The 23,416-nt window shown below is 40.8% G+C and overlaps 1 protein-coding gene across 10 annotated transcripts in view; it reads right to left on the minus strand.

The window, feature by feature from the left end:
- The window catches only part of Cdk14 (cyclin dependent kinase 14), a 596,871-nt gene that overhangs the window by 148,796 nt on the left and 424,659 nt on the right, over positions 1-23,416 (minus strand). For 9 of the 10 annotated variants that reach the window (XM_031379952.1, XM_031379953.1, XM_031379950.1 and 6 more), the window contains 2 exons: positions 19,765-19,828; positions 79-127 (listed from right to left, as the gene is read on the minus strand). In XM_031379952.1, coding sequence (XP_031235812.1) covers positions 79-127; positions 19,765-19,828 — 113 coding nt within the window. Of the gene's footprint in view, positions 1-78; positions 128-14,042; positions 16,798-19,764; positions 19,829-23,416 lie in introns of those variants that run through there. The other variant, XM_031379959.1, reaches the window with a different exon arrangement.

Consider the following 23,416-nt stretch of genomic DNA (forward strand, 5'->3'; position numbering starts at 1 on the left):
GGGAGCTGGAGAGTGGGAGGGGGAGGGGGAGTGAGAGAGAGAGAGAGAGAGAGAGAGCAGTATCTGTGTAAGACTTACTTATTCCATGCTTGTCTAAGGCTTTTAGAGCTGTACACGGTAAAGCGTTCTGAAATTAAAAAAAAAAAAGAAAAATGATAAGCAATCTAAGTATCAAATACACATATGACAAGCCTGTTGGAGAAAATAACTTGTTTGTTTTTAAGACAGTCTCTGGGACTGTTCTCAAGCTTGCAGCATCCTCCTTGTGCTTCCCAAGCGTAGGGGTTACAGGCAGGCAACACCACACTCAGGAAAACTCAGCCTTTTCACGAGATATTGTTTGACTTGACCATCATTAGATATAGGCACAGAAGGACCATACTCTTCAGATTAAGCAGTTAATAGCGAAACAGGAAGAACACAACAATGAAAACATGAAATACTGCTGTCTGGTTGAGGGTGATTTCTTTCACAATCTAGTTTGTTTACTATTTACTAAATGAATAATTAATAAACACAAAATATATTCTCAGAACTGTATGTATCTGCAGACGAATATCAGGACACTGGTCAAGGGAAACTTGACGTCTGTTCTATAACAATCTTTGACCAAATGTAGTAACATTGAGTCTCCTATCTTCCGATACATGGCACTAACACAAGCTGAAAGCCAAGTTACACATGAAGCTTCAGTGGGTCCACCAGAGCATTTATCTATAGGGACCTTTTACTTGTTAGACACATTGTATAAGGTTGGTTGGTGTGTGGGGCCCGTGACTTATATTTTCTCAGAAGCTGAATCGCTACTTTTCATTTTCCACAACAATGAAGAGCACCGCCTCTCGTCCATGCTTTTCAGGACTAGCTGTTACCAGCCTTTGATATATTTGCCCAACCACTACTCCACACATTTCACGTACTAGCTGGCACCAGCTGTAATTGTGGGCACTGGTTCTTTATCAGTTCAGAGATGCTTTTAAGGGTAAGTCAAGTTGTCCCATAGACACACAGAGTCAGGTATGAATAATGATGATTTTTGTCAAGAATGGATTATATACATGTATACAATGGTGGTCTTGTCTACTTATAATACAGGTAAAAAATTCCTCTTACCTGACAATACCATAGTAGCTGTAAAGCCATAGTACAAAGTATCTGTCACACATGTGCTTGAAATGACACTGGTACACACAGACCAACTGTGCTGCCAGTTCATAAAACACTACACACATATTACATAAAGAATACTGGACAATGATAGTAATAACTATGTTATCAGTTTATCTATTTACTATAGCATACTTTCAATGGTTACTTTAGAGATGTCCCTCCCCTCCCCCCCTCTTCCCCAGCCCTGTGTGTGTGTCTCTATCCGTGCAGATCTTTAGGAAATCGTGCTGGCTAGATTTATAGAACCTTGACACAAGGTAGAGTCATTTGGGAAGATGGAGACTAAGGAGGAAATGACACCTCCAGATTGGCCTGTAGGCAAGGGTAATGTAGTTCATTACCCTAATCAGTGATTGCGGTGGGAGGGCCTGGCCCATTGCTGGAGGATACTTTGCGAAGGTGGTCGGATATACAAGAAAGCAGGCTGAGCAAGGCTTGAGGAAGAAGTCAGTAAGCAGAACTCCTCCACGACCTCTGCATCAGTCTCAGCTCTACCTAAACTCCTGACCGGACTCTTCTCATTGACGGACTATTCACTAGAAGTGTAAAGTGAAATAATCCCTTTCCTTCCAAGTTACTCTTGGTTGTGATATTTCAATACAAACAGTAGAAACTGTAATTAGGACAGAAATATTCCAGGCATTGTGGTCATGGGCTTGCGGAGTGTTATGGTCCCTGAAAGTCTTCCAGTGAGACAGGAGATGGTACTGCAGTCCTCCATATTGATGGCCCTGATCCTGTCTAGTGCCATGTTAACATTCATCCTTAGTTTGTAGCAGAAACATTTCAAAAGGATCAAAACAAGACTAAATGATTTTTAGGACCAAGGAGATGATTCCCAGAATCCATATAAGAAAAGCTGGGTGTGGTGGCCCAAAACTGCAATTTATTCACTAGGGTGGCAGAGACAGGCGGATTTCTGAAGTTGACTAGCTGGTTGGTCTAGTCTAGTTGGTGAGCTACAGGCCAGAGAGAAATAATGAAGTCGCAAAAAAAAAAAAAAAGTAGTTATCACTGAGAAACATTGCTGGCTTCCATAAGCATGTATACATGTACACACACACACACACACACACACACACACACCTACACATAAATATTTATGGTTTGTTTTTTTTTTGTGACAGAATCTCTTTACATAGCCCTGCCTGGCATGGAACTCACAGAAATCCACCTGTCTTTGCTTCTTGAGGGCTGGGATTAAAGATATGCAGCACATGTCTCCCCAACCCGTACCCCCTCATATCTTTTTAAATAAACTACATAGACAAAAGCTGATAGTAGCTGTGGATAGCTAGATTGCACAAAACCTTGGGTTTAATCCTCAGCACTGCATAAGCCAGGCACTGTGTGCATGCCTGTAATCCCTCCCAGCAGTGGGAGAAGGAGGCAGGAGGACCAGTAGTTCAAAGTCATTCTAGGCTCCTGATTTCAATGCCAGGACATATGAGATTTCTATTACAAACAAAACAAAACAAAACAACCAGGAAAAAGCTTTTAACATACTTTTAACATAAGGATATGTCTTATATCTTAAGTATTATTACAAGAGTCTAGACATTTAAAGCACTTTAAGTATAAAAGCTTTAAGCTGGGGTCTGGAAAGATGGCTCAGTGGTTAAGCTTTTAAGAGCACTGACTGCTCTTCCAGAGGTCCCGAGGTCCTGAGTTCAATTTCTAGCAATGACAAGGTGACTCACAACCATCTGAAATGGGATCTGATGCCCTCTTCTGGTGTCTGAGGACAGTGACCATATATGTATTCACATGCATAAGAAACCCTTTAAGCTCAGTCAGTTTACTATTGAAGAATGGAAATGACATGCAGAGTATTGTAATGTACAGTAGTGGAGTGGACCATCACTCCAGCAGCTTCCCATGCATTCTCCACTTAACTAACTCACGTGGAGCAAACTTCAGTCTGGTGAGCTCCAATCACCATACGAGTTCCACACAGTTGAATCATTTATTACCTTTTTATATTCTATTTTTGCTGTATTTTCTGTGCTTATACATAAGTATATGTGTTTATACTCAGATACAGAAATCCTGTGTTATAATCATCTACAGCAAGGTAATATGCTAGAACAGGTATTTAGTCTAGCAGCAATAAACTATAACCACATAGTTCAGGTATAGAAAATCTACACTATCTAGGCCTGTGTTAGGACACTCCATGATGGTCACACATCAACAAGAATTACATAAAAATTACCTAACCATTTCTCAAAACATTACTGTAGTTAAACAAAGATGACTGTGTGCACATGTGTATAAATTTAAATGTATATGTATGTAGTTCAATTTCTAATACTGCATAGCATGGTTCTTGACTTATGTGTTCAGAGATGACAAATAGTGATACTAGGTATGTGTTATTCACCAAGTGTTATCAATCATCCTCCAATAATTTAAAATTACTCCTTTATGCTACGCTAAGGTTTAAAATACACCAGAGCCCAGGTTCTACCATGCTCATCTGTTCATCTTAACCACAGTATCTCATGATTTCTTTAAAAATCATCGTTGTCTTATTAGCATTTGTCTTATTAAACAGCGACTTCCTTATGTAAGTGTTGATGATATCAAATTCCTCATGCTTTCTTAGTTGAATATTAAATGTATTAGTAAATAACTACATACCGTCTCAAGTAAGCTTTACAAAAGCAATTGCTTTTGAAATTACATTAACTGTTATTTGAGTTCATTTGTGTAAACTGTCTACTGTTAAAACATAATGAGATTTATTTTCAAATTGCTATGAAATGCTTAACTCTTTACATAAAAAAGATTCCAAAATGAGTCTATACAATATGAGGCTCCTATAGTGATCAGGCAAAGACAGAAAGGATAACGACATTTCCAGCTCCCCCACCCCCCTGCAGGACAGGGGTGTGGACTGACTGCACAGAGAATCTTCTTGGGAGGAAGAAACGTTGCAGGCATGAACAGTGGGAATGATTCCATGCTGTTGTGAATTATACACCCCACATTCATTTGAACAGTTGCATAACATGCTTCTTAAGTCACTGATATCTAAAAAGTGCACAATGGAGCCTGATTGAAAGAAAACGTTATCAAGATGAACTTTGAAAGTTTTCATTATTCACCAGCCCCCTTCCACAGATGGCTTTGAAGCTCAGAATAGAGGAATGGGCAAAACAGAAAAGACATCATTCCTCATGGATCTTAATTTTGTCTCACTCCAGAGAGATGGACAGTTAAAAGCCAGTGCTATCACTGACTGCCACCAACACCAATGCCAAGAAAATGAGTAAGCTGCTTTTAAAAGGTGTGTTTGAATCAGTTAAATGAGGAGCTGAGTTGAGAGGCACACCTGAAGACATTTTGGTTGGGTAATGAAGGCAGGCCAGTTTTAAACAAAATACTGAACCCCTAAGCATGCTTAGTTCCCTATGGAAATCTTGATGGAATCCCACGAGGATGTATTTTTCCTGAAAAGGATGATATGCAATATTTGCTTATTGAGCTCTGTTCACAAGAACATCTTTCAGGAACACCACACAATTTATTTTTGCAAACTGACTGGTTTCTTTTTAATGATTCATATTGAATAGGTATGATTTAGCTTAGTATCAGTTGATGCCTTTATCAGCACTGTCTTGCCAGAACTGTCTGCTTTAAGTTATAAGCTATGATAGAGGAAATCTAAGTGACTTACACTGCTTTTGTTATGGGACATATCATGAGTGAGAATACTATAAGATTAGAAAAGCAAACAAATGAAGTAAAAAGCACAGATGCCTATCTAAAAAGCACAGTGTACTGAAAAAAAGTAACTGGAAATACTATGCAGTCATCTACCCATCTGTCTGTCCATCCATCTGCCCACCCACCCCACACAGACATATACCACCCATCTATTGATTCATCCACCCACCCACTCGTACATACATACACACCATACACACTCTCACCCATCTATTCATGCATCCATTCATCTACCCACACACTCATACATACATACATACATACATACAAACATACATGCTTACATATATACATAAGCTCACCCAACCAACCATTTATCCATCCATCCATCCATCCATCCATCCATCCATCCATCTATCCATCCATTTATACATACATGCACCCACACACTCACACACACATAAACACACTCACCCATACATCCATGCATCCATTCATTCATACACACACACACACACACACACACACACACACACACACAGTCACCCACTCATAGATGCATATATACATACCCATTGGTCCACACATCCTGCTACCCACCCATCCACCCATTCACACATATATACCTACACACACACACACACACACACACACACACACACACACACACATTCACACACACATCCCTCCATACATGCATCCATTTATCCACCTTCTTACACACTCATACATTAATACACCCACTCATCCATTCATTTACCCACCCAGCAGCTAGCCACCCTCTCACCCACCCACCCATTCCATAACCAAAGTACCTCATGTTTTCTTTAAAAAGCATCATTTTCTTGCTAGCATTTTTCTTATATATAAGTGTATGGGAAGTCTAGCAGTCTTCTTGGTACTGAAGATATGGAAGGGAATCAAATAGGAAGGTTTTCTGCTCACAAGGACCTGGCAATTCAGGGAGGAGCAAACAAGGCTGGAGGTGAGGGCAGCTGAAGTGACGAATGCTGAAGAAGAAGCAGACAGGCAAATCTGATCCACGCTTTTTGCCTTTTAAAGACCACTCTGGCCATTCAGTTGAGACTGCAACTGTCTGCGAGTGATAGCACATGACTCAGGCCATGGGAATGGAGTGAATGCAGTGAGAACAGGGACCAGAACCTGAAAATACTCTGAAGGTAAGGTCGGGAAGCATATTGATGTATGGCATGGTGGTTCCATAGAAAGGAACCACAAAGTCAAGGCACGGAACTGTTCTTCACTTTCTAGGTTAGGATGCATTGGAATTTAATGCACAGTGTAAGTAGCACTCTGAGAACACATTTCCCTTTCTGTAATGATTCAAAAAGTAACAACTTGTAGTGGTCATGGAGTTTCCAAGTTCTTACTCAAGTAGGTGCATGTGACAGTATGTTATAGTCACGGGTTTAGAAAAAGAGAACAGAAACCATGCATTATATTACAGTGGTGTGTGTGAGTGTGTGTGTGTGTGTGTGTGCGAGTGTGTGTGTGTGCGAGTGTGTGTGTGTGAGTGTATTGTGCGAGTGTGTGTGAGTGTGTTTGCGAGTGTGTGTGCGCGAGTGTGTGTGCAAATGTGTGTGAGTGTGTGTGTGAGTGTGTGTGCGTGCGAATGTGTGTGTGCGAGTGTGTGAGTGTATGTGTGTGAGTGTATGTGTGTGAGTGTGTGTGTGTGTGTGTGTGTGTGTGAGAGAGAGAGAGAGAGAGAGAGAGAGAGAGAGAGAGAGAGAGAGAGAGAGAACGAGCCAGCCATCTGCCTAATTGTAGATGTCCATTGTTTGGAAGATGCATTCATTAACAGGATCTATTCATTTTAATAGTAGGCATAATTTCTGATTGACATGGACAGCACTGTAAGGCACAGTGAAATTCAGGCAGAAAAATGATAGAGCTGGTGAAAAGATTATTCTGTGTCTAAGACTGAAATGACAAGGGAGAGAGAAATGGGAATAAGAGTTCTTTGCTAAAGTTTTTAGAAAAGTATTATCTAAAGTCAGATGTTTGAAAAGCAAGAAATATTTCAAAATTTAATTACATCAAATGTCCTTGTAGAACAAATTGAATTCTCTTAACTTTGTAGTCCCTACAAAGCAATTTGAGTAAATTGTATCATTTAAGAAGAACAAGAAGTCTATTACAGATAAATCCAACACAACCTTGCATTTACAAGTAAATTATTATTCTTACATTTAATTAATGACTGCACATAAATATTAGTTCTAAGTAATGGCTCCATTTAAAGCTTGACAAGATATGCTAATAGAATTTATTTTAGAAATATGCCATTTTTAGCTATGCATAAGAGACATGGTGGAAATAAAATGTATCATATGATATGGAAGTAAAAAATGAAAATCTTGAAGCTTCCCTGTTACATGTGTATCACTATCCATATCAGATCTCGATCCTGTCAGCAAATATTCCCTACACATTTGCCTATGTGTCAGCTGGTGCACTGGGCTACAGCTCACACCCATGTGCACACATGCACAATTACAGATTCTGAGTGGGAGACACTCCCTCACACATGGATGCAGACAAAGCCCCCAGAGTGGGAAACACTCCCTCACACATGGATACAGACAAAGCCCCCAGAGTGGGAAACACTCCCTCACGCATGGATACAGACAAAACCCCCAGAGTCAGTGACTTTGGTACCCCCTTTCCACATGAGGACAAAATAAACAAGTATCTGCAGTAATGCAAGAACACACAGTATTTCTTGCATCTCACATCTCCCTGACTAGCTAGATACACAACTTGAAGAGCAAGCATATCTAGTATCTAGAAACAAAAATATATTTAAATGAATGCCCAGAATCAGAAACCAGTACATTTTATAACAAACAATAAGCTACTTGTAAACATAATGGCATCTGATTATTCAAGTATTTGCATATGCATGCTCTGCCCTGTTCCCCTTCAGTTGAATGTACTATCACTTGTTTCTGTCATGTCAACGCTCTCCTCCCAATCATGTGTAAACTAGAGGTTTCGAGTGTCCTTAAAGCACTGGCTAAGTCAGCTTCACCAAGGAGCGCAATTAATTTAAACCTGCAGGCTGACTTTCACCTTCTCTTGTTGAGGGACACTACAGAGGATGGTCACAGCTCAGCAGGAGACCAAGGGGAAGAGCCTGCAGAGAAGAAATGACTTGCTAGGCATCATGACTCGGGGGACAGAAAACTGGAAAGGATTTGATTTCCCTCAAACCCAGTACTTGTGCCCTGCAACTAGGAGGTATTCCATAGGCAAGCAACTGGAGAGCAATGTACGTATGTAAAGTTTTACTGCTTAAAAGCGCTCCACCTGACATGGCTTGAAGCAAACTGTAACCCTCCAGAAGATAAAGCCTCAACTGGATTTTCTGCGTATGCTTGTAGATACACACTGTGTTACCCAAGTGCTTCGTTTTAAATTCTAGTCTTCTCTTCTCACCGATGCTTCTGTAACTTACAAGATACTGCTGCGTTTAGAACTTCAATAACACGAGGACATAGCGAGGAAAAAGTTCACCCAACCAATTAAAAAACACCCAACTCCAGTTTGTGCAAAAGATATGAAAGGCCGAATGTGGATATTTCTCTCTTGGGAGGAGTGAGCAAGGAGGGAAGCAGCAGAAAGGTCATAAAATGTCTCAAAAATAGATTTGATATTATATAACATATTAGTACCACAGAATGGAATGACAATTTGCTAAGAACTTGATATAAAAATGACTATGTATCTGTGGATATATACATATATACATATATACATATATATACATACATACATATACATATATATACATATATATATATATATATATATATATATATATATATATATATATATATATATAATCCAAATTAAGCACAAAGGAAAAAAAACAAAGAAAATTAAACACACACAATAAAACAAAATAAAAAGGTCATGAATTTGAAAGAGAACACAGTGGGTGCATGAGAGAGTCTGAAGACAGGAGAAGGGACAAATGATATTATAATCTCAGGAAGTAAAAAACAAGTATAAACTACCACCTGTCTGTTGTGCTAGTCATTCTGTAGAATGGAGTCTATTTGGCTGTTCGCAATTTTGAATTTATAGTTTCTTTACATTTTAATAAGTGCATTTCCTCAGCTGGTTAAAAAAAAGTGAACTTAAGCAAAGAACCATGACCATCATAGAGGCCCCCTCTCACCTGGCAGAGCCAGAGCCTTGTGGAGCAACCCAGAGCCTTTCTTGGGATTGCTTCATTGGAGAAAACCGGCTTGGCATTTCTGAATGAGTAATTAGAAGAGCCACGAATCACTGTGCTTATATTCCAAGCAAGCACCCTAATTGTGTGTTTATATAACAGATAATATCCTCAAATCCTTTTGGGTAGAAGTCACAAGGACCCGTTCACTCTCTTGCTCATTCCACAAACATTTTGTGTAGGTCTGCCCTGTGTCAGGTGCCATGAATATAGCAGGGAACAAAAGAGGTAGAAGGGCGAGTAGCCTACAGGCAAAGCCAAACACTCAAAGCAACATGCTGGGCCCTCCACAGAAGAAAATGAAACTCAAAAATGGTCATGAGTACCAGAAGGATTATTTTATGTTCTGGTACTTCTTAGGGAAACCAAGGGAGACATGAACATTTCAATTAGGGTTCTGATACAACTCTTTTAAAAACCAGATCTGTCAGTCCTTGGAACACAAATATAGGGAAATTCACATATACCAGAAGAGAGATCATTCCAGAGAAAAGGTTGGTGTCTTCCAAACTCTGCGGAATTTAGTTGTGTTCATGCCAAGATTACAATGGGCATTCTAGAAACACTACCTCTGCTGTGTAACTGTGATGCACATCTTTATAAAGGACTTGAAATCCACCCATACACCATGCTTGTGAGCTGACAGATTCCCCAGCAGGCACACTCAGAGGCTTTTACATGACACAGGCATCTTAACTGGAACTAAAGTATGCTGTCATTGCTTCCTGAGGACTAGGTTAAAATGCTGAGAAAGTACCCTCAGACCTCAGCATGTGCCTGGCTACCACAGTCATCCTCCAGTTCCCAATGCTTTGCTTTATCGAGTCTTCAGAGGCTTGTAGACTCAAGCATTGCACTCTAGTCATTACACATTTCCATCTTCAATAGCACACACGTCCGTGTGGGTTCAGAACCATCTCTGGAGGAGGTGTTCCAGCCATCTGTACTTCCTCTGTCCCCACCAGGCAGAATACCTGTCTCTCCACCAGGTGGTTCTTCTAGAGGCCATTTATGAATGCTTCAGAGTGGACACTTTATAGTAACAAACTTACAACTCCTCTAAAAGAAGGGGAGAGAATGAAAGTAGATGTTCCCACTGGGGTGGAAAGCAGCTGGATGATGAGACCCACCAGCTGGAGGACTGCAGCAGTACTGAGGGTGGGGAGGCTGACCCCTCCCTCTTACAAGGCAGCAGTACTGAGGGTGGGGAGGCTGACCCCTCCCTCTTACAAGCAAACACAGAGAGGCACACACTGTGTTGCTTGAGACTGTGAGGCAGCCTAGTGGCGAAGGCTGAAGTGGAACTGTGCGCTCCAGTCTCTTGTTACCAAAGAGTGGGAGATGCTCATGCCTCCCATGCAGCCTTCAAGTACAAACTCACTACATTACCCAGAGTGCGGCTGAGCAGGGGATGGTGCTGCACTGCACACAGGTGGATACTGAAGCACAGACACTGGAGAACCTGTGCATAACTGTGCATAACATACAGCTCACAGACAGTGCTGGGCTATGAAGGTGCACTGTCCAGAGTTGAAGTCTATGCTCCAGTTATCACAAGAAGAGGTATGCCTTGATTGTGAAAGCCTTGAACTTTTACTCTGAAGTCACAAAGCCAGATCAAAACTCCTATAGGAGTAACAGAGAACCTGAATATAAACAAGCCTGACAACTCTCCTCATCTGTAACATCCTGTCTGTCCGCTTCTGCATGTCTTCACTTACACCTGTCCATGAAGCTATGAGGTTCTGGGAATTTTTCTGTCTCTAGTTCCCATCTTCCTATAGGAATAGGACATGTGCTGTCACAAGTGGTTAGAGTTCTGGAGATATGAACTCAGATTTTCATGCTCACAGGGTGAGTATTTTACCCACTTAACCATCTTTTCCACCTCAATAATTATTATTGCATAGTGTGCATTTGTCTTAAAGGAGACCCAAGACAAGGGTTTAATAAGCTTTTAAACTACAGCACAATGAAGGTGTTTCTCTTAGCCAGGAGACTGAGAAAGGGTGACTGGATTAACAGTGAGCCAATAGTTACACCCCCCTTTCTTTATGAGTGAGACACTCCAGTCCCCCACTGGGCCTGTGTTCCCAGTGCAGTATCAGTGGTATTGACTTAGTAGAGACTTGAAATGTGCCCACAGCTGAGTCTTCTATCTTTTGCTCCTGCCTTTCAGGAGGAAAAAAGCAGAGCATCTCCCCATAGCTATAACTGCATGGCGGGTGAAAAAAATGCAGGGAACCAACCTAATGAAACCAACCTGCATCCTAGTACCAGGAATTCTAAGAACCAGCCAAGATCAACCAATCCTCAACTTACCACATAGGCAAAACCAGCTAAGCTGCCCTCCTCAGTGCGTGGCTGTGATTTGTGTGTGCAGCGATTTATGTGTGATTTGAGTTGTTTTGAGAAGTATCACAGGCAGTGTGACTGCTGACCATAGTTTGATAGTGGTTCAGGTTGCAGTGTGTTATCAAGCATGGCTTTCCTTCTACGTCTTCAGCTTCATCTCTCTAACCTGACTCCCTGCTCTGTTAGAAAGACCTCATAGGGCTGGTAAAAGCACTTGGTGTCTAGTAAACAGCTACACAACACGAAGAAACAGCTACAAACTAGCACAGAAAGGTTTGCACTTGTTTTGTTTCTAAAATCTCTCAATTCTACAAAATGAGATTATTGAGCACCACACTACACTTTGTAATCTCACTGTTCCCAGGGGTTGAAGACAGTAAGTATTTTCTACCACCATCAGTTCAACCACTTAGCATGAACTTCTCACAGTGGCATGGAATTCCTCATGTGGGAAGATACAACATTGTACTATGTTAAGGTTCTACGTCCAGAACCAATCTGAAAATAAGCATCATGTTCTTGGTTTTATGTCCAAGTTCCCAGTCACCTCATCTTCCTCCTTAAGTTGTGATTTCTCTTTTGGAAAGGAAATGCCTATAAGGTTAGGTTCAGGAGGTATGAAGGAATTTTTACATTGTGGATTTCTACTTATGCACTTGCTGACATTTGTTTGTGAACAGGATAAATGTAACACATCAAGAAACTAAAGACAGAAATAAAGAATGGCCAGCTAGTTTACAGTAATGCCCCTGGCATATAACAACTCAATCAAATGTCGACAAGGCTGGTCTCAAAGTAAGAGATCTTCCTGTTTCTGCCTCCTGAGTGCTGGGATTAAAGGCATGAAGCACCACACTCAACTGCACTCAATTCGTATCTATACGTTCAGGGTAAAAGTTTAACTGTTTTCCTTAAATATGACAGTGACCAAACCATACAAATTAGGCAGCAGACAGTAGACAGGGACTTTCTGTGGTAACCTATACTGTGTATTCACTTGGAGAGGTAAAATGTGATTAACACTGACGCTGAAAATTATAAAATTCTCAGGCCCAAGGAGAGTGGAGCATGTTCCTTTGAAATTAAAGATTAAGAAAACCACTTTAAAGAAGCTTACTTTCCCTTGAGAATTTATTTCATGTTTTCTGATACTTTGTAGATATTCTATTGGTTTCCACCATTATTGACCTTACTGGTTAAAGTGAATGAGAAATGCTTTAAGCAGACAAGAGGACGTGGGTACACATAGCCTCTGTTCTTCTTAACTGACTGCTTCAGTCCACCCAGCATCTGCTACTGCAGATGATTCTAGTTCAGTGGTTAACATGATACCCAGCTTCTTTCTATTTACTTTTATGTCATTGGCTATACCCCTGACACAGCATGTCAAATTCTCATCTGGCAACAGACACGGGGGTGGGGGGGGAGGATGTCCCCGTGTCTGTGATGTCAACTGTTTACTGGTATGACCATAAATTCCCTCTGTGTCAAGATTGACTTTTACAGACCCTCTCACACCCAGGGTTATAGGCAGAAAGGACCAATCAAGAAAAATTCACATGATGTGGAATCTCTTTCCAGCTCTGACTTAGGTCTGGGACATTCAAAGGACCACCATTTTCAGTGGTCCTTTGAAAAGTAAAAGAGCCATTCCCTTCCCTCCTCAAAGCTCCCTACTATTTCACACAGTTCAAATGGGATCTCAACTTCCCCCCATAGCCTTGCAAATCCTGGGTCTCTCCAGGGCCTTGCTGCTTCCCAGTGGTCCTATTTCTGCAGCCACATGGGGACTTGGTATTTGTCATTATCTGTGCTCTCTCTGGCTTGTGAGCTTCTTAGCTTGGTCTGCCTGGGTGGCAGCTGTTTCTCTAGCTCCTGAAGAACACCCATGAACAGTGCAGACTCCTGAGCATGTGTGCCAAGCACAGTTACTTCTGGTTGAACAGACTCTACCTCTTGCTTACCATTCACTCTCCATTTTACACCCACCACCGAACTCCAGGAACACCGTCCCACAGTCAGAAAGATAAGGCAGGTCTGCCCTTTCTGTCACTTTTTCATTTTTTAACTTCCTCTTCTCTTCAAAGTTCACATAATCCCCATTCTTCCCCTAGTAACTACAGGAAGTAAATGGGTGCTATCAGAGGGAGAAATTTTCTACAGTAATGAAGGCATTCCTATGTTGTCTATCCTACTAAAAATAACACTTCAGGAACCACATTCTTGTAAGAAATCTCAATTAAACTCATGGGCAGACACACACATACACACAAACACACACACACACACACATACACACAGAGAGTGAGGGGGAAGGCAGTGTGAGAGAGATAAATGAAATAAATATATATTGTATGCATGTATGGAAATGTCAAAATGAACTCAATCATCATGTATAATTATTGTCTGCTAACAGATCTTTTAAAAAGCTCATGTAACTAATTACATAGCTTTTGGTTGACATAGGTGGTGACTTACAGTTAGAGAAAGCTCTGAAAATCTCAAAAGTATGTCAGTAAACCTTTCAGCAATGCAACTGGACACAAGGACTGAATTGCTGTACAATCATTCTTGTGCTAAGCTGTGTATGTGTGTGTGTATGTGGGTGTCTGATTATGTGCACATGTGCAGTTTTTGTAGGTGTCTTTTATGTGTATTTGTGCATGCAGGTACACATTCACACGTATGCACATACTTTAGGTATCTCTCTGTTTCTGTTTCCTCCAACCCAAGGATAGAGTTGTGAGCATGCAGCATCATCTGTGGCTTCTTTGGTCGACTCTGGGGATCTGAACTCAGGTCCTTGTGCTGGTGTAGCAACCACTTTCCTCATTTCCCATCACCCTTGCTCCTTCTACTTACTCACACATGAAAATCACTGTCCCAGCAATCACACAGTAACATAGATCTAACCTATAATTGTGATGGTTGCTATCACGTGAGAGAAACACTTCCTGAAGCAAAGCAAGAAAAGCAAGTGGGAAAGGAGCTAGCAAGCAGAAGGCACATGATTTTAATGGTGAAAACATTATTTTAGAACCATAAACCCTTTAAAGTTAAAAATAAGGCATATATCATATAAAAATAAAAATATGTCAATTAAATTATCTACCTCAGTCATGTTAAAAGTAGGTAGAATTAAGTAAGAATGATGAACGTGTAACAACAGACATTTAATTTCCATAGATGTCAATGGGTTAGATGGAATAGACACCATCTCTTTTTGAAGAGTAAAGGAGGAATCTGGGCAAGTCTCTGCAAGTAGGGGTGTCTCTGAAAGTAGGGGTGTCTCTGTAAATTGGGGTGTCTCTGCAAGTAGAAGTGTCTGTGAAGGGAGCATTATGACACCAACATGGCCTCTCTCTCACCTTCAGGCACAACATCCCACCCAGCAGGAATTCCTGCAGCCTCCAAAACTTTCCAGCTACCTTATAAAAGACTCCAGAAGACACAGGGTGGTACCTAAGCCAATGGCCTAAACCTCCTTGGCAGTGGAAAGGAATGAAGTAGCATTTCCTATCCCCGGTACTGAAGCCTGCAACCTCAGCATTGGCGGGAGACATTTTGTTACTCAAAATTTCAAACTCGAACTTGCTACCAGTGCTGACATTAAGTTTGTCTGGCTCTGGAATCTGTCCTTAACCCTATACTACATGCCGTTAAAGATGGTTTGGAATAGGTAATGTGTGGAAGGATCATGTTTCTAATCACTCTAAGACAGTCCTGGTCCTCATCTGTTGTCCTGGGACAGTCATGGTCTGTTCTCGTTGTCCTGGTGAAAGTATCAATTGTACCACTTTTTAAGAAAGATACTGGAAGGCAAATCATCTGAAACATTCTTTAGAATTGACAGCTTAGTAGAAGAGCAGGTGTGGAGGGCGTACAGATGCCCAGTGAGCAGGTGATGGGCAGTGAAAGATGTGCGTGGGGAGACAGTTCTTCAGTAAGATGTGACAGGCAGCGAGGGAGCCTGGGAGTTGTTCCTCCCAGCTCTATCTATAACAGGCAAGTTCTCTTTAAGAGAGATAGTAGGATTGGGGCTGACACTCAGAGATGAGAATTCCCTCAACGGTAAAATATGACTCTAATGTTAGGGAAATAATATAGTAACTAAGACTCATTGTGAATATCAAAGGAGATAAGGTATGAAGACTTTTAAAGTAACGAGGTAGCACTGAGAGGTAAGCTGCCAAGGCAGAATCATTCTGAAATCACTTACTTCCTCTCTTTGAAAATAGAAGCATGGATCTACTTGACTCGAGAAACCCTGTGTGTGCCTACGCAGGACTTAAGGAGTGGTTTTCCACTACATTACGAGCACCTAGTATAACCAAATCCACATGTAAATGCTGATCCAAAGGTCAGTGTGTCTGCATGCTTGGTCTGGACAGAATATGTTTGAAACACCACTATTCCTTCACTTTTTCTTCTTCACTGGTAGATTTTTCTTTCTTTTATCTCATTCACATAAGGCGTCCCGTCTTCCTCAAAGTTTCTTCAATTGAACAGCCTCTTGCATTTGGATGATTAACTTTCCCTGAGAAATGATGTAACCATTTTAGATATGTCCTGCTGCTTGCTTGATTTTGGAAAATAGGGCTATTTTATTTGAAATTTCATTACTTCCCTTTGTTTCCAGTCTGGCGGTGTTGTTTCCTCCTTGAACTTTACAGTGTCTTCCTGTCTGAGCTTCTGAATAATAACTAATTACTAAGCCATTGCTGAATGCCCCTTTGTTGGGGTAGCTTAAGAGCTGGAGGGAAGAACTGTTCATGGCGTCTGCCTGCTGCTTGGGTCTGAAGCCATTTGTACAGACTTGGGTCAGGGTTTTTGTACATATTTTAAGAATACAGTTAGGAAATTTTCTTCAAGAGATGTCCAGATTTATGTATGACCTAGAACACAACAGTATAATAAACACTTTGAAATGCTTCTCTTATATGAATGAATGCAGAAATTGTGTGTGTGTGTGTGTGTGTGTGTGTGTGTGTGTGTGTGGTGCGGTAGGATTTGGTATTAAGAAACCATGCCTGTACTGTTCTGCAAATGCCACAGTATTTTTTTTTCTTGAGATAAAGCATATTGGTGGGTTTTCAGAGAAACACAACAAAACAGTAAGGACTATGTTCAACTTTGAAAGTCTGCAGGACCAGGCAGCATTTTGTGACCAGGACTCCAGTCCAGTAGCCTCAGCAGTTAGTTCAGGACCCAAACTTCAGCTGCCATTTCCTGTGCTCAGTGTCCCGTGAGGGTCTGGAGCTTTGGTTCTAGTGGTCTCTGAGCTCATTATAGATGTGGGGTTTCTGAAGTGCCAGTAGTCACTGCAGGACCCTTAGTCACTGTAGATGGAGATGCAAAGTCACGTTGTCATTGTGGGAATCAGTTTAAAGATTTCTCAGAAATTTAAAAATAAAACTGCCACATTTTACCATACTATTTTATATCTGAGCAGCTTTCCAGAGACCTACATATCTTCCTATAGGGATACATGAAACCCATGGTTACTCTCTTCCTACAGGAAACAATAGGGATTAGCCTACTTGCCAGTCAAAATTTCAGGAATCTCCAAAGCATCTGTTTAGAATATTCTATTCTAAATATAAATATGGCTATTGTAACCATATTCAGCAAACAGCTTAAATGTATTCTGTTAAAGAAAAGAGCCAAGGAGATGGCTCAGTGGGTAGAGCTGCTTGCCATCAAGGCTGGTGACCCGAGCTCAATCCATACAACACACATGATGGAAAGAAAGAACCAATATATGCAAGTTACCCTCTGATACCAACGTGTGTGTGCATGTGCACATGTGTGCGCACACACGTGCACACATACACACTTTTTTTTTTTAATTAAAGAAAGTATGCTCTTGTAGCTTTCTTCCCCTTCCAGAATCTCTGCAGCCCTTTTGGGGACAGAATATGGAGGTGAGGAGCAGGGCATGACAGGGGACCCCTGGACTGCTAGTGTCCTTTGGGATATGTTTTCTTCCCTTAGAGTGAGTATAAGGCCTGTGACGTCTGAGACTAAGACGCCCTGATGGTCTGGCTGGGCTGTGTGAAAGGGCTTAGTCTACTCTCAGTGTATAATCTCGTCTCTGCTAGTCGAGCCTTACTCCATCTAGACGTGTTGTTCTGGACCCCAATATAATGCCTGCCATGTCTGCTGCAGCACTCATGCTACATTTAATATATCTATTCTCATTTATACATTTCTACCAGAGAAGTTTTATGAGTGAGACTGTTTTGCAAATATTCAGTATAACTCAGAGCACCACCAATTTTTAAATGTTGGATATGTACAGTGTGTACATAGTTCTCCATCTCCTGAAGTTCACAATCTGCCAAGTTAATCTGTCCTACATCTTACACTTTCTGGAAACCATTAAGTCTCTGGATGAAGATAAGCTCTATGAACACAGAAATAAGAGATATTACTTCATATTTTCTAGTCTAGACATTTGGTAGGTGAAATGACTATCTTAATTGGTCCTTTATGTATATAACTTTATTAATTTAAAATATTATTTGTCCATTTATTTTGTTAAATGCTAGGACATTATTCTGCCAGTGAGCTAAACTCTATCTTCTCAGGTTCTTCTGTTTTGTTTCTTGGAACCTTAAAATTTTACATGACCAAGACTGCTAACCTTAAAGGCCCATAATGCTTACGAAGAGCTAGCTTCTTGCCTTAAAACTCAACTAAGAATAAATACACTGCTTACAAGATGCTCCTTGCTTAATTAAAAAAGAAAGATCTATTATAATAAATTGCTGTGTTTCTAGACTTTTTCCGAACATAGAACTCATTTATAATTTTCAGTAAAAGTACAAAGAGCCTTGGGGCTTCTGAAGAAGATAAAAGAATTCTCATCACACTGTACACTTTCAGAAGAAAAATAATGAAGAATAAAAATAGTTCCCAGCTCAGTCATTCTTTGAAATTGGTAATTTATTCCTGGAGTCTCCAAAGAGGGGAAGCAGAAGACACTTGGCTCCTCTTGGTGGAATGATTCACGGCTTAGCTCTGATAGCACAGTGGCTATCAGATACTCCTTCAAATTCCTTTGGAAACTCCATTGTCAATCATGGATCAAATTTTATAACTCAAAAAGAAACACAACAAGAGAATTATTTTTCCTGGTTTTATTCAATTTCCAACTGCAAATCTTTTATCTCTGCAGTAAATATTAAGCACTTCGGTTCAGATTTTCAAGTTTCATGACTGCCATCTACTGGTGATTGAGGAAGTGACAGCTTATCTTTGAAATACAACATTTTTCAAAGGTCTCCAGTTTTAGGCTTAAATATATTTATTGCATTGAAATATCAAATGCTACACAATTAGAGAATCAGGAGAATTTTTATAATTAAACCCAAACCATTTGACCATATATTACTTGCATAATTAAGGAAAGGAAAATTTGTTTTGTTTTTACAATTTATTACATTTTATAAGTATTATACAAAAGTAGTAGTATATATGAGTTGTGTTCTAATTTAAATTTTGCTCCTGTGGGGTGTGTGTGTGTGTGTGTGTGTGTGTGTGTGTGTTGATTATGTTGATATTGGGTCTCTTTAATTTCCCTTCTTACTTTTGAGACAGGGTCTCTCACTGAATCTGGAGCTCACAGACTTAGGTAGACTTAACCAACCAGCATGTTCCCAGGGATCTGCCTTCCTGTCTTTACTAAGGACTAGGATTACAGGGACCATCATGCCCAGTGGCTTTCATGGATGCTAAGAATTTAGACACAGGTTCTTATGCTAATGCAGCAAATGCTTTACCATTGTTTTGCCATCTCTCCACATAATTTTTTCTTTCATAAGAAGGGAGACATGTCTAACTGATCATGAAATTATTAGGTACTACAAGCTCATCTAGACCAGTGGTTCTCAACCTTCCTAATGATGTGACTCTTTAATGTCCCTCACATTGTGGTGACCCACAACTATAAAACTACTTTCATTGCTACTTCATAGCTGTAATTTTGCTACTGTTATGAACTGTAATGTAAATATTTTTGGAGTTAGAGGTTTGCTAAAGGAGGTCTTGACCCACAGGTTGAGAAACACTGATCTTGGGAAATTAAACATAGTTCCTGTGGTGAAATTCCCTCATGGTAGAGGGGCAGTGAACTTTTTTTAAGGAATTGTGCAAACACAAGGACAACTCCATTAACACATAAAGTACACGATAGCAAAGGTAAATGGAAAGTTTCAAGGCTGCATGTTGCTTGAACATGGACATTTATAGAGTCGCCTTTTACATACAGGAAGTGCTTAGCATTTATAGTTAATAAAACATACCTGGCTTAAAATGTGGTAAAGAATGAACTCCAGGCCACGTGTCCTCATTTGGTGTTCCAAGAACCTAGTAAAGAACAGGAAATTGTGTAAACAGACATTAGTTCCAAAGCACTTAGAATTCTCAAGTGTAGAAAATAGTACACTGAGTGTATGCCTCTCCAAATGTCTCCCCGTTACCATCAGCCATGGTTTCCATTTCAGTAAAAGCAAAGCCAGTTGAAGAGACACCGAGGTGAATCCCCACATTCTAACAAATGCAGTTGATGTGGCAAGTCAGGTCTGCTGTAGTTTGTCAAGCTCAGTGTGTAGCTGAAGAGTCACAGTGCAAATTCCTCTTCATGGAACCTTGCAATGCATGCCAGTGCCCCTAATAACTCCCCTGGGTGCTGGTCCCTCCCTACACTGTCACTGTGCATTGCTCCATTTGAGGGAGCATCGTCATTGCTTCCCCTAATGTCCTCTGTCTCAGCATCATGATGTTCCAAAACTCACGAGTCACAGTTTGACATTCACATTCTTTCAGGATCCTTCAGTTTTAGTCACTGTGATTTACAGTTTCCTCTTGTCAAAACAGTCTTTGATGAGCACAGTCTCTTTTTTTCTCTTTCCATTTCCACTTCTCCCCCATGTACATTTGCTCTTGCAAAAGGAACTGAAGGATAGCTAGGGCTCCCCCTTTGAACTTGAGCATGTTCATTTTCTCTTAATGTTCATGATGAACTAAGCTCAATACTTCAGATCCCCTCAATGTGTGGTGTTGAAAAGTTAAGAGCCTAGAAGACAAGCTCACTGGGTGTATATCCTTGTTCCTCTACTTTCTTGCCATGTTAATGTGGGTGAGAGGGAACCTCAGAGGGCACCACCTTTCTCATTATAAATCAGAGAGCAATGACAGCACCTGCCTCATCTATGTAGAGAACAGTCCATGGCTGTCAAAAGAGAAATAACATCTAAGTACCCAGAGAAAACTGGATTGCCTCAGGGATGCAGCGGGCTTGGAGACGATAGACTCTTGATTGTAGCTCCCAGCCTAGGTTGCATTCAGAGCAAGATGTTGCCATGAAAATGATCCTGGGCAAGCATGGACAGTCATCAAGTTAGAAGAGTGAGAGACAAAGCTGGAAAACTGTGAAGAAGGTAGAGGGGTGGGTACAGGAGGATCAAGTAAGACATACAGTTTTCTATCTGAGGATTTGTAAGCATTACTAGGTAGAAGGCAATATGGAGCTATGGTTACTGGCCCAGAGGTTTACTGGTGACAGGTTCGAGGGCTGTGCTAGCCAAGGGTGGCACACAGTGAGTGTTTTATTGACATTCCTGCTCTGGTGAGTTAGTATCAAATACATAGACTCATATCCTTACTTCAGCATTAACTCAGCACAGGAGATGATAAAATTTTTCTTTGAAATTACAGTTGGTTGATTTTGAAGACATTAATGAATACTAGCATAGATCCTGCCTTGGTCACTTAAGACATGGAGGGAAAGGAAATTGTAGAAGAAAGTGCTCCTCTGGAGCTTATGGTGTCAGAGGGTAAGACTCTGTTACCCTCATGATGGGGAATGCAGCAGCAGGCAGGAAGGCATGGTGCTGGAGCAGTAGCTGAGACCTTACATTTTTATCCACAAGCACAAGGCAGAGGGAGCTACCTCTGAATGTTATGGGCTTCTAAAACCCCCAAGTCCACCCCTAGTAATACCTCCTCCAATAAAGGCTCACCTCCTAATTCTCCCCAAAATGTGCACAGAGCTACATAAACAAGGTTACATAATTGATGGGCTATGTGGAGAGAGAGAAGGAGATACACAAGAGGACCAGAGGGAAGAAAGAAAAAGAGCATGTATAAAGAATTCTGCTAACAATGTCTCTGCAGATGGCACTTTTGAAAGTTTTTGGGCACCATACACACAGAAACATAAACACACCCACAGATACACATAGACACACACACACACACAAATACACACAGATACACACACACACACACACACACACACACACACACACACACACATGTTGAATTATGGAGTCCAAAGGAGTCCAGCAATATTATACAACTTAGGAGAGGCACAGCCAGCTAAACTACTACATAGACACAGTCAGTGCATCACATATAAGTCTCTGGATGGTCTATGAACAAAGTACAGCCAGAGTAAGTCTTGCTGCAGAATGACTACTGTCCTGGTTGACTGGTCAATATTCCCATAATGCCTGTATCAACAAAAACTTTTCCTAGGCATGGTCACATCCTTATAAGTGCTCTGTTCCATGAAAATTAGTAAACATTATGGCTGTCACATGAAAATTACTAGGAAAGAGAAACCACGCGAGACTGTTATTTAATATAAGACTTGGCAATTGAATCATGGACTCCATTTCTTTTGTAGACATTCTTGGAGCCTTTGCTTAGGAAATGCAAAGTGGGCAGAATGTTCACAAAGGAAAAGAAGAATTAAAAATTAATTTTGCTTCCAGTAAAAGCCTTTTCAGAGAGTAAGAGGCAGGGTCGTTTGAGTGGATGATGGGCAAGGGCAGGCATCTATGCACTACAGAAAGTGTGTATGCTTGTCTCTGGGCAAGATCTTTATTTTCATGAACTAATAAGTTTCAATGTTCAAGACATTTCTATGTTAGAAAGCAGAGGAATATTGCCTAAAAGTCAAAAATGATGTTTTACGATTAAAGTGCGGGAAAGAAGATAGAATCCGTGCTATCAGAATGTAAGCGTCCTCACCTATGTGAGTGAATGGGTTTATAGTGTCTGAAGCCTGCCTTATCTTAAGATAACAAGCTACGAGAGCTGAAAAGTCTTTTGGAAAAGCTTTCATTCCTTTTTTGAAGTTAATACAATGATATCACTTCCCCCTTCCCTTCCCTGCTTCAAACCTTCTCACGTACGTCTTGCTCTCTTTCAAATTCATGATTGTTTCCATTAATTGTTGTTACATATGTATATGTATATTCCTAAATACATAAGCACAACCTGATCAGTCTACATAACCTTAGTTACCACGTATGTTTTTTTTTCATTAAAGATAGGATTTCTCTGTGTAGCCCTGGCTGTCCTGGAACTCACTCTGTAGACCAGGATGGTCTTGAACTCAGAAATCCGTCTGCCTCAGCCTCCCAAGCACTGGGATTAAAGGCGTGCGACACCACTGCCCAGCCTTACCATGTATGTTTTAAGGGATTAACATCTGGAACCACAACAGTGACCAGCATGTTGCAATAACCCTAGTAGTGGCACACGTACATACCTGGGTGGGAACCAACAGCTCTCTAACTCGACTTAATGCTTACTCAACCATAAAATCATTCCTGGTCCTGGAAACCTAGGCAACTACCCAGGGCTAGTGCAGTCAAGGATCCTCAAGGGGGGAACCTGCAACCACCATGCTACTTAATCAGCAAAATCACTAGCTACATCCTACATCCTTGCCTTATATCCACAGATAACTGTGGTGTGTCTTCACCCATCATCATGACAACTTCTCTCTGCAACACACAGATCACTACAGAAAACTACAGTCAATCAAAATTTATAGTTGTGGCACCCACTTCCAACTGATATGTCTGAAATACATAAGGCCTGATTAGGGATGGAAAGACTATATGAACCAGAAGACCAGGGAGTTTGCTGTGAGATTGTAAT

Source organism: Mastomys coucha, unplaced genomic scaffold, assembly GCF_008632895.1.
Source record: "Mastomys coucha isolate ucsf_1 unplaced genomic scaffold, UCSF_Mcou_1 pScaffold19, whole genome shotgun sequence".
NCBI lineage: Eukaryota > Metazoa > Chordata > Mammalia > Rodentia > Muridae > Mastomys > Mastomys coucha.